The sequence below is a fragment of the Mauremys reevesii genome, linkage group 3 (genome assembly GCF_016161935.1).
Source record: "Mauremys reevesii isolate NIE-2019 linkage group 3, ASM1616193v1, whole genome shotgun sequence".
Classification (NCBI taxonomy): Eukaryota; Metazoa; Chordata; order Testudines; family Geoemydidae; genus Mauremys; species Mauremys reevesii.
The window spans coordinates 64,105,781-64,125,349 of NC_052625.1; the positions used below are offsets into that span (position 1 = coordinate 64,105,781).

Consider the following 19,569-nt stretch of genomic DNA (forward strand, 5'->3'; position numbering starts at 1 on the left):
GCGGAGACACGGAGCGAGGGGGCGTGGTCTCTCCCTGCGCAGGAGGTGGTGGTGGGAGGGGCAATTCCGGCGCTCCGCGCCAGAGGCTGATGCGCATGCGCGCCCCTCCCATCGAGTGATCGGATCGTTCCCCTCTCTCTGCACGCCCAGGCTCCCCCTTTTGCGCATGCGTGTTGGGATCGAGCCGGGGGCGCGGGAAGCCTGCGGCCTGTGAGTGACTGGGGGAGCGGGGCGCGCGCTGGCCCCCGGCCACGCGCGGAGGGAGGGTGGGGGGAGACCCGGACTCCTGGGTTCCTCGAGTGGCCTTGGGCCAGCGCTCGCTGCGCGCCCCGGGGTTGGCGCTGCCTGGCCCCGGGAGGGGCCCGTTCCCTGCGCCACGCGGGGCAGCGAGAGCCGCCCGCCCCGGACGGGACCCCGCCGCGGGCCGCTCTCGGGAACCCAGCGAGTGCGGGGCGCTGCAGTGTCGGGGGCGCTGCCCGGCGTGCCTGGCTGTAGGCAGCCCTGGGGCGGGCCATGGCCGCCTGCTGCTACACCCGGGTGCTGCCGGCTGGGTGCACAGCAGGGGGCTTCGAGGGGCAGATGGGCCTCACCAGATGTCCTAAAACCGTACTCGTTTCCCAGCCTAGGCCGCCCCAGAGTCTTGCTGCATCTTCCTCTGCGCATCGCCCTGTTTTCTTTAGGTGCAGGGTCGCTGTAGATCGGGGGAGTCCGTTATTTTTTTGTCAGGGTCCAAATTTCCAGACTCCAGGGGGAAAAAAAATAAGTAAATGGAAAGATTTCAGGGTCTGTTCAAAAGTGTCTGGTGGTCCGAATATGGCCCACGGTCCACCTATTGACTGTCGCTGCATGGTCTTCCAGCCTGCAGTGCTTCTATATCATAATGCCAACTTTTCCCAACCTAGTGCTAGAAATTTTCCAAATCTGGTGAAAAATTCCCAGATAAAGTTTTTTACAGTGCTTCTGTATCCTGGGAAATTTTCCAAAACCTGGGAATTTGTGAGTAAAATGTTTCAACTTGGGAAATTGGGAATTTTCATTCAAAACATTTTACTCACAAATTCCCAGATTTTGGGAAAATTCCCAGGATATAGAAGCAGTGCTAGCCTGTCCCCTGTAAGCACAAAGTGTCTGTTTTTCTTTCCTGTCTCAATAGCATGTTCACAAAAGTAAACTACTAAACTCTGCAGCCTCTCTGTTACACCTGGCCCTTCCTTGTAACCTTTCTGGTACGCAAGGGACACTTAACTCAGGTTTATATAGGGCTTGGTGAGGCCATCCTGGTTATTCTTTTGTATTATATTAGTGCCCCAACCAAAACCGGGGGCCATTATTTTAGTACTGTACAGACATAGTAATAGACCATCCCTGCCTCAATAAGCTTACAGTATAACTAGAAAAGTCAGACAATGGATATGTCTATGCCAGACCCTTTCAGAAAGTCTGGTTTGGCTATGCCATGTGTATTACAATTTACAAAATTTGTTATTGAGAGCATAAGAACAGCCATACTGGGTCAGACCAGTGGTCCATCTAGCCCAGTATCCTGTCTTCTGATAGTGGCCAATACCAGATGTTTCAGAGGGAATGAACAGAAGAGGGAATCATCAAGTGATCTGTCCCTGGTCCCCCATTCCCAGCTTCTGGCAAACAGAGGCTAGAGACTCTTAAGGATCAACAAATGGCATCATTTCTCAACTGGTGTGACCATCAGGAAAATGATTGAAAATGTTATTGCAGTCTAATGCAAAGAAAATCTTGCTCCCCCACTCCTGGCACATCTTTCAGGGTCCAGTATACCTCCCTCCCCAAACATTGTTTATGTTTAGTCTTCTAAGGATCAATGCATTTTTACTCTTACAGGAAATTAATAATGGGGTTGTAAACAAACACCTCCCCCCTCCTCCCCCAAGGGGCCACCAGCCTGAAAGGGTGAGAAACATTGGCCTCAGGTAATTCATAGAATCATAGGACTGGATCTAGACCATCCCTGACAGGTGTTTGTTTAACCTACTCTTAAAAATTGCCAGTGATGGAGGTTCCACAACCTCCCTAGGCAATTTATTCCTGTGCTTAACCACCTTGACAGGAAGTTTTTCCTAATCATAGACTATTAAGATTGGAAGAAACCTCAGGAGGTCATCTAGTGCAATCCCCTGCTCAAAGCAGGCCAACACCAACTAAATCATCCTAGCCAAGGCTTTGTCAAGCTGGGCTTTAAAAACCTCTAAGGATGGAGATTCCACCATCTCCCTAGGTAACCTATTCCAATGCTTCACCACTCTCCTAGTGAAATAGTGTTTCCTAATATCCAACCTAGACCTCCCGCACTGCAACTTGAGACCATTGCTCCTTGTTCTGTCATCTGCCACCACTAAGAACAGCCAAGCTCCATCCTCTTTGGAACCCCCCTTTAGGTAGTTGAAGGCTGCTATCAAATCCCCTCTCACTCTTCTCTTCTTCAGACTAATTAACCCCAGTTCTGTCAGCCTCTCCTTGTAAGTCATGTGCCCCAGTCCCCTAATCATTGTCATTGCTCTCCGCTGGACTCTCTCCAATTTGTCCACATCCCTTCTGTAGTGGGGGGGACCAGAACTGCACGCAATACTCCAGGTGTGGCCTCACCGGTGCCAAATAGAGGGGAATAATCACTTCCCTCAATCTGCTGGCAATGCTCCTACTAATACAGCCCAATATGCCATTGGCCTTCTTGGCAACAAGGGAACACTGCTGACTCATATCTAGCTTTCGTCCAACCTAAACCACCCTTGCTGCAATTTAAGTCCATTGCTTCTTGTCCTAGCCTCACAAGTTAAGGAGAACAATTTTTCTTTCTCCTCCTTGTAACAACCTTTGGGATATGCAGAGTTAAATAAATTGATTAGCACCCTGGTTAGCTTAACCTGGGTGTGAGCAGCCACAGTGCAAAGCCATGCCCAAGTTTCTGTGTCCTCCCTACTGCTGCACTCACCTGGGTGTATTACTAAGACTTCCGGGGCCATGCCACGTGGTTCTTTGTGCTGTAGTATGCTGGGCCTGTCTGATTCTGTCCCAGTGGATTGTGGGAGAATTTGTCCTTTGGAGGGAATTGTGGGAAGGCATCAGAGGACTATCAGTGCTCAAATGAGTTAGTCCTCCCTGCAAAGTGGGTGAGCTACCAGCCTGAATGAAAATGGAACCAAGATTCTTATTCATACTTCCAGCTGTGCCAGCTAGCCTGGGTTGAAAGCACCATGAAACTTTGGGAGACGGGATTCTGTATGTTGATAGGAGGGGATTGGGCAGCACCCATGTAAATGCCTGGGCCAACTGCAGTGAAGACATACCCGTAGGCAGTTAATGCAAGGTGGTAAATGCCTGGTGAAGACAAGCACAAAGAGTCTAAGGCGGAGGTAGGCAAACTACGGCCTGCAGGCCACATCCGGCCCACAGGACCATCCTGCCCAGCCCGGGAGGCTAGCCCCCAGCCCCTCCCTTGCTGTCCCTCCCCTCGCCTGCAGAGTCATGCCGCTGTGCGGGCAGCGCTCTGGGTGGCAGAGCTGCGCGCTCCTGCCGAGCAGAGCAGCAGTGTGTCTGGCTCCGGCCGGCATGGCAGTCAGACATGCTGCTCTGCATGCTATGCTCAGCATGGTAAGTGGGATGGGGCATTGTATAAGGGGTGGGGAGCCCTGGGAGGTAGTCAGGGGACAGGGAGCAGGGGGCAGTTGAATGGGGTGGAAGTGTGGGGAGGTCAGGGGATGGGGAATGGGGGTTGGATAGATGTGGGGTCCCAGGGGCCTGTCAGGGGTGGGGTGTGGATGGGATCGGGGCAGTCAGGGGACTGGGAGCAAGGACGGTGGATCGGGGGTGGAGTCCCAGGAGGCAGTCAGGGGACAAGGAGCGGAGGGGGTTGGATGGGTTGGGAGTTCTGAGGGGGGCAGTCAGGGGATGGGAAATGGGAAGGGGAAGATAGGGGGTAGGGGCCAGGCTGTTTGGGGAGATACAGCCTTCCCTACCCAGCCCTCCATCCAGTTTTGCAACCCTAGTGTGGCCCTCAGGCCAAAAAGTTTGCCCACCCCTGGTCTAAGGTGAAATGGACAAAGACAACAAGGAGACCGGTGGCACCTTAAAGACTAACAGATTTATTTGGGCATAAGCTTTTGTGGGTAAAAAACCACATCTTCAAATGCATGTGAAGAAGTGGTTTTTAGTCTTTAAGGTGCCACCAGTCTCCTTGTTGTTTTTGTGGATACAGACTAACACGGCTACCCCCTGATACTGGACGAAGGCAGTTTTACATCAAGATAGCTATTTCTCAGTAAAATCCCAGTGGAGACAAAGCACACACAACTTTTACCTTGATGTAGCCAATAGAGGTCAGCCCTGTGCCCTGACCTGGGATTGACCTCAACTAGTTACCTTAGGGTAAAAACTAGCCTGGTCTGCACCAAGATTTGATACTGAGACAGCTGACTTAGTTAGCTATCTCAGGGTAAACACCCCCACACCCTCTTTTTTTTTTTTTTGCTGTGAAGACAGGTCAGTGGTAGAACTGGGAATAGACCCAGTCTTCTGACTTCCTGTTTATTGTCCTGTCCACTAGACCTCACTAATCTTTAAAAGAGAGAAGTTTGTTTTGAGATTTGAGGTGTATATACAGGCACGTGCACGCTCTGTGAGGACTAGAAAGCAAAATCCAGTTATGCAAGTTAATGTTTGGATTAGTTTGCAATCCAAAAAGATTTGAGTGGGAATTTTACTATGACAAAGTTTTCAGGCATCTGTAGCACTAAAAAGAAAGTCCTGAATCTCAATTTGGAACACTAGTTCTTTATTTTTTTTCCTGGTTAATTATGATCCTGACAACCAATTCCAAATTTTTGTGATTCACTTGGAAACTATGCAAAAGTAGAATTGTTCCTTCTCAAAACACAGGTATAATGAGTTTCTATTATTGCCTTGAACCAATAAATACCCTGGTTAATAACCAGTCCTATTCATAAAACTTGATTTCTAGAAGAATTAAGTCCCTCTGTGTGAGTTTTGGCCTCTATAGTCTGTCATTAATGTAAAACCAATTATGCCTTTGTAATGAATATCTTGTGTTTTTAACACACACAAGCTCTTAATCACATCTCTCTCTTTCTGAAGAAAACTGAATCGGTTGAGCTACTGTAGCTCACAGTTGGCTCTTGTAGAGAACGTTGGCAGACATTCTATAAATAAACAAACCCATACACTGCTGCTGCATGTTCAGACATTTGCATTGTGCATATCATCTTGAGTTCATCGCCTTCGTTTTAATGATGAATGAAGAACTCAGTTAAAATCTGTACGTCCTAGTGCCCAGGATTTGACTTTTTTCTCAGTCTCAGTGTGAGAGAATGGGCAGGCTAGACCCTGCTAAACTGACTACTAACATAAGATTACTACAGTTGAGCGCGAGAAAAGATGTTTTTCCCTGTTTTTCTGTTTTGTTTTGTGCATTTAACAGCAATTTTGTGCTTAGTTGGTTTCAGTGTTTGCCCTTTCACCTAGCAACATGGGACAGGAAAAAAAAAAGTTATAAATAGGAAAATGTGACTGTGAAACTACAAACATTCCCAGGGGATTTGGAAGCAGGTGGTTAACTCATTTTTAAAACGGACTAGATTTCAAGTTAATTGTGTCCCTTAAAAGTGAATGTTCTGTCCTCTTGTTTTAAAAGTTCTTTTAATCCTATAGTGACCTAATGTGCCATTAGTAAACACTTTTGCAGAGTGCTCTCCAATCTGTATCTGAGTGCTTCTATCACTTGGATTGAGCTATAGAAATGTATGTAGTAATAATGGTTACTGTCTAGACAGAGTACCCCTGCAATGGGCATTAAGGTTTTATCATACAAAATGGAGTTGAGGGGAGGTGGTCTTGCAACACGTCACTAAAGTGGAAAAAAAAGCCACCTTTCCTATTAGCAGACTCACAAATAAAATTAAGAGAATTTGAAGACTCATGTTTTGTTTCCCATGTGGTTTGAGTCCTGAAGAAGGTACTCAGCAACTTGTGGATTGTTCGGCTTCCTTTGGGAGTAAGCACACATGGTCGCTGCTATTTTAGTGGTAAGACAGCCTCAGATCATATTAGTTAAATGAGGGCCCATGTGTGTTAGATAAAATATTCCGGGTTGTCCACTTTGTTTAGTGGAGTGGAATATTCCAGAACTGCAGTGTATTTGCTTCTGTTGGAAAACACATTTGCAAGATTAATAAAACACATCTTTATTCCCTAGTGGAGAGGGGGTAAGGTAAGCTGGGAGTTTTAATACAGCACTTGGAAATGGTGCAGTGCATAAATAGCCTTCAGTGGTTTGTGACCAATGAATGGTTCCTCTTCCTGTGCAGTATTTGAGCTTTGTGTAAGTCCGCTGAAGGCCTGTTGAAGTGGGGAGAATGCTGCAATACACTTGAGAATGGAATGTTTACTGCAGTGGGTTAGTGCACGTTCAAACTTAATCAGTAGACTAGGATTTGGGTCACTTGGGTGAGCGAATATTTGTTTAACTTTTTTTTTTTTCTTTCTAAAACTTATTCCGAACAAAAAATTGCGTTTGAGTCTACAGCATACCTGGTCAGGTTGGGGGCAGGTGGGTAAAAGAGCTTCAAGGTCGTGGGTTTACAGACTTGGACCCTCTCAATATTAAATAAAAGTCATTGCTAGAGTTAGCTGCAGCCGTGTGACCTAAATTAGAAAGGACGGATTTAACATGTAGTCATCGTTTAAGTGCGCTAGACATGTTGCTGTGTTGCAGTGCCACGATCATTTCTGTGACTAGAAGCACCTCTTGTCATGTAAACTCTATACTGTATGAAATTGGCTTTTGGTTTGGTGGCTATCTAGAGTCTTAGTTTTGGGCAGTGGCCATGACGAAGATGGTACAAATGTTAGTCTACATGAAAACTGGCCTCTTCTGTACTAGCATGAACGAGTCAACAATCAGAAGAATGTTAATATTTAACTATTAAACAGTAATATTCTCTTGCCTTTCTCAGATATTATAAAGCACCCTCATGTGCTGATTGGGCAATAGCACCCACAGGTGAGTGGCCCTTGGAAGTGCCCAAAGGAACAATGATTGCATTGTATAAGGCTTGAGAGGGGCTGGGAAGAGCATCTTACAAACACACCACAAAGCACCGAAACATGGACAGAAATGACACTGGAAAGCAAACTTAAGAAGAAAACTAAGTTAATTTGTTATTCACACGGTTGCGGTTACTTCTCTAATAGAATGTGCCAAATGCTGTCGGCTCCTCTCTGGTCCACTTTGAAGATTTGCCAGCGTGTGGTAACAGCTCTCTGGAGCGTTGAAGTGGTCTGTGCTGCAACTGGTGGGATGGATTTTAGTGCTTTATAATGACTGCTAAACCAGCATTAAACCAGGCTTTTAATACTTAGCATTCACATCCCGCCATACAGACAGTAAAAAATTAATCTGCCCCTTGGAGTTAAGATGGAGATACTAAGGCAGAGAGGATAAATGACTTCTTAAAGGCTACCCAGAGTATACTGGAGCTGGGTCGAAACTTGGGAGTGTCTGGCACCCAGTACAGTAGACCAAAAAACGGCTGACCTGTTGGGCTCTTGCTGCCAGTGGTCTACATTTTCAATTCCTTGGGAAGTTGGGAAATGCTGATGTTAGGCAAACAAATTGAAGATCTGATTTACTGTTCATACAGTATTAAGTGCAAAGTGTGTTTCACTGCATGAGCTGAATTGTGGGGGGCATTTCAGCTCAAAGGGAAAGTTAAGACTAGCAGAATGTGTTGGGGAAGAGGGGATGGAAGAGTTTCTCATCATTGCTATAAAGATGCAATACTGATCACACATAGTTCTTGAACACTGTCCACTTTAACAGGGCAGAGGCTGTCTTGGGTCAGTGGCTGTGTAATCTCGTGCCACACAGAGGATTCGGGGTTAGAAACATCCAAGGGCTCAGTGTTTTCCAGGAGTTCACCACCGATGACAATTTGTGGGAGAAGGGGGGCAATTTATGGTGGGGCAGGCTGGTGGAGTACCTTAGTCTTCCCAATGTTGAGGGAAAGTTGCAGGCTATGATAGGCACCTGAGAAAAGATCTAGGGTGGATTGCAAATCAGCCTCAGTGTGCACGAGGATAGCACGGTTGTCAGCATACTGAAGGTCGATAATAACAGTCCTGGTGACCTTCGCTTTAGAATGAAGACACCACAGGTTGAAGAGCTCGCCGTCCATGCAATACTCAATCCCAATTCCAGAAGAAAGGTCACGAATAAGAATCGAGCTCACAGCAAGATAGATGGAAAAAAGGTTTGGGGCAATAACCCTGCTTAACGCCAGTCATGGTAAGAGGACCTGCAGAGGAAACGCTACAAGGACACCCTGAAAGTATATCTTAAGAAGGGAGGCATTGACCCCACAAATTGGGAAGAGCTGGCTGCCAATAGACTGCTATGGCATCGCATCATACATCAAGCCTCAGCCCGTTTTGAAGAGAATCGCCTTGCTCAAGAGGCCGAGAAACGGCAGAGGAGGAAGGAAAGGGTACAGCATCCCGGCCAGCAGCTGTGCTGTCTCCAAGCAACCACCTGCCATAGATATATGAAAAAAACTGTAGAGCACTGATTGGACTCCTCAGCCATCTGATGTCTCATCAATGACTTTTTTCCCCTTGGCAGACATCATCCTCGTATGGAAAGATAGGCTGTTGCTGACAGATAGCAAATTTAGAGTTTAAGTAGACAGTATGGTACGGGAAAGGGACAAACAGGCACTGGTATTTCTCATGGATCTTGTTGGCACTGGTATTTCTCATGTTGGAAAGATCCATGGCTTGCCTTAGACACAGGCTCTGGAGGTAGTGAGAGTAACCTGCAAACACTCATGTATGTGCTTAGTTTTGCTTCCATTTGTAAAATTAAGCATATATAGGAGTGTTAGCAAAACTGAGGACAAAGTCTCTCTCTTCACTACAGGGAAAGTTGTGTGTGTTTAGGGTGAGGTAACTGAAGCTCTCTTGCTGTAAAATCCTAATGGAGTCAAGGCATAGGTAGTCTTACCCTTCATGTAGCTAGGCAAAGTTACTATATCTCCCTGCCATAGTTGAGCTTGCCTGGCTACATCAAAGTAAAAACTACAGAGTCTTATTCCTTCTAGTATTTCACAGCGAGATAGTGTTAGCTCTCTTGCTTTAAAAACACACCTTTTGGGGCAGTGAAGGTGATTGCCTTAGGAATAATGGAAATATTGCTAATTTATTCCAGGTTCTGTTATCTCCTCCTCCCTCCCCCCTTCCCGGTTTTGTTTTGTTTTGTTTTGTTTTGTTTCTTTGCCACAAAAAATACCACACTTCCAATGTGGTAAGCCTCTTATTCAAAACCTGCCCACGTGATGTGTGAGGCCACTTGCAGCACAGTTAAAAATACATGCTACCGGTATATTGTGTGTGTGTGTTGGCGCAGAAGTGGTGCGGCAGATTTTTTCAGATGGTCCTTAAAATGTGCCAGTATACAGAACATGGCCCCAAGGTTATCAGAACTGGCTAAAAGACAAGTGGCAACTGTATTTTAAGGGCTGCTTCAGGAAGAAGAGAGGCAGAAGGGAGCCTTGTTTGAAAGAGTCCCGTTATTCTGTATGGTCATAGATACAGAGAAATAGAAGCACCTAAAATATAGGCCCAGGAGAAAGTCAGGGAATCTAGTTTTGATAGTATTTTTGGTATCTGATAAATTCTTGCCCAAGTCTTTACAAAAGGCTATAATGAGGTTGGAATGCTGCAAAGACTTAAGAATAGCAATACTGCTGAAAGCTTTGGCTCCTGAAATAACTTCTTACGTTGCAGGAGATAGTTTCCTGTGGGCACCGCAAGTGGGGAAATATTGTCTGAGGGCTTGCCTACACTGGAGAATTGCAGCGCTGATGGTGGGTTTACAGCGCTGCAACTTACGCACCGTCCACACTTGCAAGGCACATACAGCGCTGCATCTCCCTGGCTGCAGCATTGGCTGTGCTCCTGCTCTGCCTCGGGTATAACTATTGCAGCGCTGGTGATGCAGCGCTGCTCCGCCAGCGTGGCCACCAAAAGCACTGTAATTGGCCTCCAGCAGAATTTTCCCATAATGCTTTTAACTAAAGAACTCTTTGTTTTGTTATGATGCCTCTCTTTGTTTTGTTGTGAACTCGGGGCTCCCAGAGCTGCTTATCTAAAAAACAAACACAGCTCCTTTTTGCTGTGAATGAGGCAGGCAGGGGGATGAATGTCTACAGCTAGTGTTTGCTTTAGGAGAGAAACAGCACAGGAGGGGAAAGAGTCCCTCGGAGCAGCTGCTTATCTGGTCTGCAGGCTGTTTGCATTTAAGAGTGAATGAGGCCTCCGGGAAATGGTCAGAATTTGCAAAGCAGGGAGCTGACAGTGTCGGCTCCAAAAATCCGCTCTCTCTCTCTCTCCCCCACGCTCCCTGTCACACTCCACCCCACCCCCCTCTTTTGAAAAGCACGTTGTAGCCACTTGAACGCTGGGATAGCTGCCCATAATGCACCACTCCCAACATCGCTGCAAATGTTGCAAATGTGGCCACACTGCAGCGCTGGTAGCTGTCAGTGTGGCCATACTCTAGCGCTTTCCCTACACAGCTGTACCTCCCAGCGCTGCACACCTGCAAGTGTAGCCAAGCCCTGAAATAGTATTGGGGTCTAGAAACAAGCTGAGGAATGCCCGCTGCTTGCTAAGATTTGGAACACCATCAGTGGCAGCTGGAGCTTCATTTCTTTCATGTTCTGTAGTGACTTGCCTCCTGTAATCCACAAACCCACAGATTTTATATCGAAACCCACGTTAAAGGAATCAGAATTTTTTGGGCCTTTTTTTAGAGAGAATTTTAGTAGCTGTTAATGATTGAATAAAGTCTCTTACATAGTGACTATGTTCTCTCCATTCATGCCCACAATTCCCAAAATAATGTCTACATGGCTTGCATTAAGAGGGAAAAGGCACTACAGTGATATATTTCCCCTTAAGTAGAAAACTGCACTGCAGTGATATTGAACATACTGCCTATGCATTATGTCTGACTGTCGGATTCAAATAAGGACTATTGCTCTGGTTTGTACAATGCTGAGGATGCTGTCAGCACTCAAGTAATCTATGCCCAGCAGTGCAATGTACTGTACATCCCAAATGTGTCTTTTAGGTTCCAGCCTATGATTTACCTTTTTTAAAAAATTGAAATCAGCACTATCCAGTTTCCAGAATCCATAATTCTCTTGTTTCTCGTGCAGGGCTTGTTACCAGAATCTCAATGGCTTTCTTGAGTAGGCGACTGGACTTGCTGTTAACCCAAGTAAACAGAGCAGTCGAACAGCGGCACTTCAGGTACTTTTCAAATACTGCGAGCCTGTTGTTGTTGTTTTTTTAACTGAGTGTTTTTCATATTCAAAGGGACATTGTTAAGTAGCTCTAATACAAAATGTCGTCATTCTAATTTCATAAAAACAGTGTAAGAGAAAAATTGTCATTACAGTCTATGAAAAGCCATTCAAAAGATTGCCTAAGCAATCCAAACACAACAGCGTATGCTGGTGCCTGACAATCAAGACGTGATAGTGGCTGTGAGCAGATCTTGTGCCTGTGTGCTGAGTAGGTCTCAGAGTCTTCCTGTGCCCATCTGATTGCAAGATCAGGGCGTGGGAGCAGAAGGTAAAGCTGCTTTGTTACTGTTGCCAGCTGAGTGAAATGCAGAAAAGATAACAACATGCCCCATGTGCTGAAAAGTCAGTTACATGCTTAGAATTCTTCTAGTGTTAATTGTCTGGTATTTAGACCAAAAATAATTTTAAAAATTCTTTTCTTGTATCTTGACAGTGTCCCTTTAAATTAAAAGAAAACAATGAAAGTGCCTGTCCCTGCCTCTAGGCATTTATTCATTAACTTCACATACTGCAATGCATTGACTAGCCTTTAAGACCTTGATCTTGCAATATGCTCTGTGTGGGTATGTGGAGCCACCAACACAGGTCTCATTGCAGGGTTGATTAGAGCCTTAGGCTGTGGCTACACTTAGCACTTCAAAGCGCTGCCGCGGTAGCGCTGCCGCGGCAGCGCATTGAAGCGCTAAGTGTAGTCAAAGCGCCAGCGCTGGGAGAGAGCTCTCCCAGCGCTGTCCGTACTCCACCTCCCTGTGGGGAATAACGGACAGCGCTGGGAGCCGCGCTCCCAGTGCTGGGGCTTTGACCACACTGGCGCTTTGCAGCGCCGCAATTTGCAGTGCTGGAGAGGGTGTGTTTTCACACCCTGCTCCAGCGCTGCAAATTTGTAAGTGTAGCCAAGGCCTTAGTTTGCAGGGGGATTGGTGTTTTAAATTGACTCACTTATTAGTCATTCATGTCACACCCATCACTGTAGTATCTGAGCTCAGTATCTGAGGCAAATAAGGACAGTTTCCATATAAAAGGAGCTTAGTACCTCACCTCTTTAGTACCATGGGCTACATTTATATGGATATCTGGAATGAGGACCACGGACTACCACTTACACTGGGGTAAATGGGATCAGAATTTGTCCCCGAGACTTTTAAAAGGATAGTGGCAAAGAAGGTGTTGATGGTAGATAACTGGGAAACCGAGAGGCTCTGGAGCCACGTGGTGCTAACAATATGAGGCTGTACCCGTTATATGGGGACCATCTTCTTGTTCTGTGTTTGTGCAGCACTGGGGCATAAACCCCCTGCCTCCCGGCACTCTTTAAAATGCCCGTTTCACAAATGTGTGCTGCACTTGATGAGCCAGGAAGTTTGTGCCACTCCTTGTGGGGGCCAAAGTTGTGTGCACATGCTCCCCATCTTCCAGAGGGAACGAGGGATCTAGATGTTGTGATTTAGTTACTGTATAGTTGATGCTCTATAAAATTAGAAAGAACCTGGGTGGATAGGCTGGCCTTTCATCCTGAAGTGGTCATTGTGTAATTTGAGTGGTCATTGTGTAATTCACAAACAAACTACTGGGTTGATGTCTGCCAGCGATCAGATTAGTATGGGCCTAAGGGGCCTGGTCAAGTGGATTTGAACAGGGCCTTTGTTTGTAGTGGTGAGAGACTTTCCTAGACTTTGGCCAGGTGTCTTCTTTGAATGGGGCCAATAAACCACTTCGAATTTGATATTTTAAAGACTAATAAAAAAAAAAAGTATTTTAAGTGATGTTCTACTTTGAAAAGCGAACATGTAAAAATGACCCCTTTCTGTACAGATCCGCCCTGCCCTTCCTGAGTGTATTCAGAATCAGATCTGCTGATTTAACAAACACATTTGTACTTCTTTTTATTCTCGTTAGTCCCAATATAGCTAAGAGACTCCAGCTCGCGCTCTGTTCCTTCTTTTGAATCATGAAGAGAATTTCCTACTAAGTGACACCTGTGCACATTCGCAGAAGGCAGTGGGACTTCACAGGTGTCACTGAAGGGAGAATTTATTCTGCAGAACCTTTATTACTAATGAGGACATGCAAGAAACAAAGAGCCCAGCTTGATTCTCAGATCCCTGGTGCTGTTTGTGGCACTGACAAAAAAAACCCCAAATCCTTTCACTTGTAAACTGAACACATTGCATCTGGAGGTGCTAAGGGGTGCAATAAACAGGAGGCTCCACAAGGTCATGTTTTAAAGGCACATTTCAGAGTAGAGTGGCCCTTTTGACTCCCGGTTAGCATGAATAATTTGTTTACATTTAGCAAATTGTATGTGAAGCCCAAAGTAGCACCTGACTTTCAAAGAACACTTTGCACGCAGTAGATGTGTCACCAGTATGGTATGTATTTCTCACTGACTCCTTATCACTGGCTCATGTAACAGCTTGATTCTGTGCTGGGCTTTGCCCTTGATCACCAAGGATTGTTTGAGAAGCTCTGTCTAGCATTCTTACTTCTCTTTTGCCAGCATCACTGGAGCATGCAGTGCGATACAGAAACTGACCCGCGTGCGAGTGGTGGACAACAGTGCCTTGGGGAACACGCCGTACCATCGGCCGCCCAAATGCATCCATGTGTATAACAAGACTGGAGTTGGTAAAGTGGGGGATAAAATTCTCCTGGCTATCAAAGGAGAAAAGAAAAAGGCTTTAATTGTAGGTCACAGGATGCCTGGCCCTTGCATGACACCTAGATTTGATTCCAACAATGTGGTGCTCATCGAAGACAATGGAAACCCAACGGGGACTAGAATAAAAACCCCAATACCCTTGATCCTGCGGAAGCGCGAAGGAGAGTTCTCTAAAGTGTTGGCCATTGCCCAGCACTTAGTGTGAAGACTGTGAAAGGTCTCAGGCTGTTCTGCTGCATGATCTTTGGAAGAGTAAGTGTTCCATGTGGTTCAGCTTAACCTAGAAGAGGAACCGAGGAGAACTGAGGTTCATTGGGAGACTTGTCTTCTACTCATGAATTAAGATCTACAGCCGAATAAAAGATTTTTAAGACACTGAGTATTTTTTTTAAGATTGCTTTGGCAAAACCATCTAAAAAGATGTGATGCAGTTAGAAAATCATTTATACTGTTTTTTTACTCTTTTGCATTTTTCAGTTCTGGCAACTTGCATATTGAGAGTGTTTTCTGATGTGTAACACACAAATAAGTACAGTTCCTGCCCCCAAGATCTTGCAAGTCTAAATGACCCAGATAAGACACAGGGGGAGACCCAGAGAAAAGTATATGATTGAAATGAAATGTTGGAGTGCTACGGGCAGTTAAGTTATGGGCTAGTCTCTGTGGACCTTGCAGAAAAAAGCCGGTCTTCAGGAGGGATTGTAGTGAGGACAGCGTTAGGGGACTGCTCACATTGGTAGTGAGAAGTTGCTCCATGTTTGCGGGCACCCCAGAATAAGGTGAAGAGGTGAGAACTGGAGAGGAAACAAGTGGGAGCATGAGGCAAAGTGATAAGATCTGAGATGCAAGCCAGGACTCAGGTGAGTAGGATCTTGTAGGGAAGGACAAGAAATGTATGTGTGAGCCAGAGGAAGGCTTTGGAAATAACTAGTCAGTTTCATTTTCTGGTTCTCTTCACTAGCTCTTGGGTTCAGGTCGCAAACACTGCTGGGGAAGGCTTATTTTCAGTCTGTTTCTTGAGTGTGTTTCAACCTAATATTTTTCATTTTTTTAAAAACTTAACCTAAAGGTTGGGTTTAAACTAGATCCAGTCTCTTTTAGAAAACTTCCCTTTAAATCCTTTCAAGTTCCTTTTTGCACCTCCACACTTTCTGCTTTCCAGGTCCTCGGCCTTGTGGCGAGCAGAAGAGAAGACTAACTCTAGCTTAAACTGAGGGCAGTTTCTCCAGCTCATTTGATAGCAGTCTCCTTCCAAACAAACCCCTCCCTGCTTTGAGGGGACATTTATGTCATTCTGCTGTGCAAGACCTGTTGTGTCTTTGATAGAGGGAAGGGCCTCTTTTCTAACTCTAAGGACAGTTAAGCTCTGGAGTAGGCTTCCACGGGAGGTTGTGGAATCCATGTTGTTGGAGGTTTTTAAGACCAGGTTGGACAACCACCTGTCAGTGATGGTCTAGTCATACTTGGTCCTCCTCAGTGCAGAGGGCTGGACTAGATGACCTCTCAAGGTCCCTTCCAGTTCTACATTTCTGTGATTCTATGGTCAATAGGAACTCCACTTCTGATGGTTTACAGTGATAAATGCAGCTAGATTAGATGCCTGAACCTGCGTTTGCTATCGTTCCACCATAACGTAGGGAGTTGCAAACATGTCGACGTATAAAGTCCTTTTTGGTTGAGTGTGGGCCCAGAACTATAAGGGATACTTTTAGGGAGTCTCAGCTGCTGTGAATGTTATTCTAAAAGCAGAATTGAAATGTTCCACAGAGTGGCATAGGCATCTGCTACCATGGGAAGCAAACACCTGTCCTATGATGTTGCATCAGGGCTTAGGAAGTGCGGGCTAAGGACTGGGGGAGATTGCATAAAGCTGATGCAATACAATTAGGGCTCCGGTTTGAAAAAGAACTCATGAAAATCCCATGAGTTAAGTTAAATCACATCTGTAACCCTTTTAAAATGCTCCACCTAGAGGAGTAGCAGTGGGTGTTTTATTTGTTATAACAATATTACTGATCCGTTTTAGCCATGGGCAGAGGAAATGACCCTATTGGTTCCTAAAAGGAATCACAAGATTCTACTTAAAGGGAATGAAGACTTAAGCATTCACTATTTCTGCACTCCTGGTGCCCTCTAGTGGCTCCCTACCACCCGAATGAGTCTTGCAGCTGGGATTTTATAACGCTGAAAGCCATCTTTAATCTGAATTGCCTATTTATAAACCATATGTGGAGGCACTCCAGACATTCAGCATTGCTTTTCTTGTTGGGGTGGGCCAAGCTTTGCCATCTTTAGCAGTTACTTGCTGTGCTTGTTGCAGGTTTGTTCATGCTGTCAGCTGAAGTTAAATATGCTAAAGTTGGAGAGAGAAAAGTAATCCAAAATTACTGAATTCCAGGCAGGTCCAGCTGCCCAGTAGTAGTAAATACCAAAGGCACTTAGAAGGTGCATTTGCTTAAAGTACTAGCTTTTCATCATAGGTGATTATGAGCTGAAGCTTGCATGTGTGCATTGCAAAGCCTTGTTTTACTACTAAGCATTTGATGCTTTGTATGAAGGCCATTCTTGAAAAATTAACTTGAACAATGATCTGCTGCCTGTTTAACCCAGATTCTGTTCCCTGAAATTAAATGTTACTCAACTCAAAGCAAGCCATGAACTAAAATGCATTGTTCAGCGTGTAATTTATGTGGTGGTTGTCACTGATTTACAGAAGTAACTTGAAAGGATTACTGTCAAATGGTTCCAAGACAAACTTTTCCCTGTTTTAAAGTTGTTTAGAATCCCAGGAGATCCTTACACAGATCATAAATATGTTAGACTGCTGCGATTGAGCATACTTATGTTTAGGAACTTTGAGCAAAGGTCTACCTGGAAAAATAGAATTCTTGGTTTGTGAAGGATTTCAGTGCTGAGTGGTTGAATGTTTATCAGAGGAACCTTGCTAATCCACCTGGTTCAGGGAGCATCAGGCTTGCAGGGCTAAATCCCTGCTCCTGCACAGCTTCTGCCACTGCAGTTACAGTTAAAATGACCTGAGTTAAACCAACCAAGATTTAGAAAAATCAGCACACCATGGTATAGTTTGCTACTAGATCATTAAAGTTAAAGTGCTTTCGAGTACAGCTGTCTGAGTGCTCATCATAACCGTGTGCTACTGACTAAAGCCTTTCAAGTAAAAACTCACCGAATGAGTATATGTATTGTTAAATATTCTGCCATGCTACCTTTAGGAAACCTTCCTCTGACCTCAACAGCCACCCTCATCTCCAGGAAGCTGTATTTCCTGTCAAGTCCCATCAGCTCAGTTGTCCTATCCATCCTTCCTGAAGACATGGAGAAGTCAGACTTCCTCCTAATGTAAATACTGGGGAAAATGAGGCATTGGAAAATTGCTATACAAGCTCTTTCACTGGGTCCAGAACTTGCAAGGATAAAAATATGTTTCCAAAGTGTGTCCCTTGCCACTGCTTTAGGCTTCAGCAAGGGGTCCATCCTTACCATCATGATTATAAGATCCACTATGGGCAGGAACTTGGGACAGCCAACTTGTCTTATTACTTTGTAAATCATTTAAACATCCATTTCATTATGTGTGTTTCTTGCATAAGCAACCACTCAAGTCTTGCAATCATCTTAGAAAGGGTTGGAGTCTCTAACAGTTTGCAAACATCCTCCAGTTTTTAACCTTTGAACATCAGGCTTATGCATTTCTTTTGGGATAAGTGGACCCTGCTGTTAGGATATTAAATATTTCACAGGGGAGTCTCAAAACTCTCCAGCATTTTGCTGTGGGGAGGGGGAAGTGGACAAGACAATGGAATGTATTTAGGATTAAACAGTAAAGAGACATTTTTATTTGCAAGCAAATAAATACGTGGAACTAAATCCTTAACAGATGAGATTAGTAAGCAGACATGCCAGACAACTAAGCTAATATCCTGTATAGAACCTACTGCCGTTTTTTTTACCAGTCTTGTCCCAGCAAGGAATGAGTTGCTGGAGAGTGGCCCACCAGAAATAAATGTGGCCCTGGTGTTATGCGCTCTGGCTCCAGTCCTTTTGCTTGTAGTGATTTCATGCCAGGTAACGGTTCTTGCATCTGGGCTGGTACAGGGGAAAAAGAACTGCATGGCTTGCACAGAAGATATTAAGTAATTTCTTTGTGTCCTACAAAATTATCTTCGCTCATGGCTGGGAGAGGCATATGTCCCAACAGGCCCAATGCTAGTGTGAATTATAGGATCCCCAATAACTGTGGGTTGGGATAGCTATAGAGTTAATGTATTGAGGTAGACAGGCTGCTTCCCCCTGTTTTCTGCCTGGCTCCTCCCTTGATCAGTCCAAAATTTCTATCTCCTTTGTTGCTGGTTTTTGTTCAGGGCAATATGGGCTTTGTTTTACATTTTCTTCCTCCATCTTCACTTTTTCTTCCAATGTTCTTCTCTTGCCACCTATGCTCTCTCTACGCGTGTTTGCCTCTGCTATGTGCAGAGGAGCCCAGTGGGAGTCCTTCAGATGGAGACAGAGGCTACCAATAATTTAGTAGATAACTCCCGTGGGGAACTCAAGGCCTTGTGTCTAGTTCAGGGCTGCCTGTTAACTTTGCAACAAGCATCCTCCACTAGTTATACTTTGGGGAGAAAGTTGTCACCTGGAACATGCCTTTTTTAGTGCCCAGGCTCAAGCAGCCGCCCAGTAGGAAATGCAACCAAGGGCCCCAGAGGTGGAGACAGAACTGTCCAAACTAGAGTTCTACTGTACATCTGCACTGCTCATGGCTTAGTTCTGCCTCTTACCCTACAACCAGTCTCTCAAATCCTTTCCCTGCTAAGGTGTCTGTCACAGGATGGATGAGAACAATACAGCTCTGTCTCTTTCCTCCATCTCCCGTTCATGTTCATACCTAAGAGCCAAGTGATGTATATACTAAACAGAAAATCTGCCCAGTGTGGGTGGAGTCCTGCCCAGTCCTGTGAAGCTGGCTTGGAGCCTGATTTTCCCAAAGGCATTCTTCCCATTGTGTCTCCCAAGCAGCCACTCCTGGAGCCCTGCCACTGAGCCCCTGTGCAAAGGGAGAGGGGGCGGAGTTACAAGACGACCAAACATTGCCCCTGTCCTAGTGACTAGTAATAGATGTTCTGTTTGCACCCCAAGTCATGGTTGTGGGGAGTGCTGCCTCTGAGGCACTCTGAAGTCCTGCTGGCCTGCGGATTGCCAAATAAACCTGTTTTCTCATAGTGAAAGGCCAGAGCGCTAACCACCGGGGTGGCCCATGTAGGGTTTGTTATCAGACGATGTGCTGGATGTGGAGCTTGCATAGGATTAAAAGCTCCAGACGTTGAACTACTGTTATAGGGTGGGCTGGTCCTTTAAAGGGAGGTGGGGTCCTGCTCTGGTGGTGGGTTTGGGGTTCAGGTACCCAGATATAATGTGATGGCACAGTGGGGTGAAACGTTCCTAGAAGAAACAGCGTGCTTGGCTAGAGAGGGA

General features: G+C 45.5%; 1 protein-coding gene across 1 annotated transcript; it reads left to right on the top strand.

The window, feature by feature from the left end:
* The first annotated feature begins 63 nt into the window (after positions 1-63).
* Positions 64-14,456, top strand: MRPL14 (mitochondrial ribosomal protein L14). The gene is made up of 3 exons (XM_039528953.1): positions 64-210; positions 11,268-11,361; positions 13,915-14,456. Exons 2-3 carry the CDS (start codon positions 11,288-11,290, stop codon positions 14,279-14,281), a joined length of 441 nt encoding a protein of 146 aa, XP_039384887.1. The 5' UTR covers positions 64-210; positions 11,268-11,287; the 3' UTR covers positions 14,282-14,456.
* Positions 14,457-19,569: the final 5,113 nt, after the last annotated feature.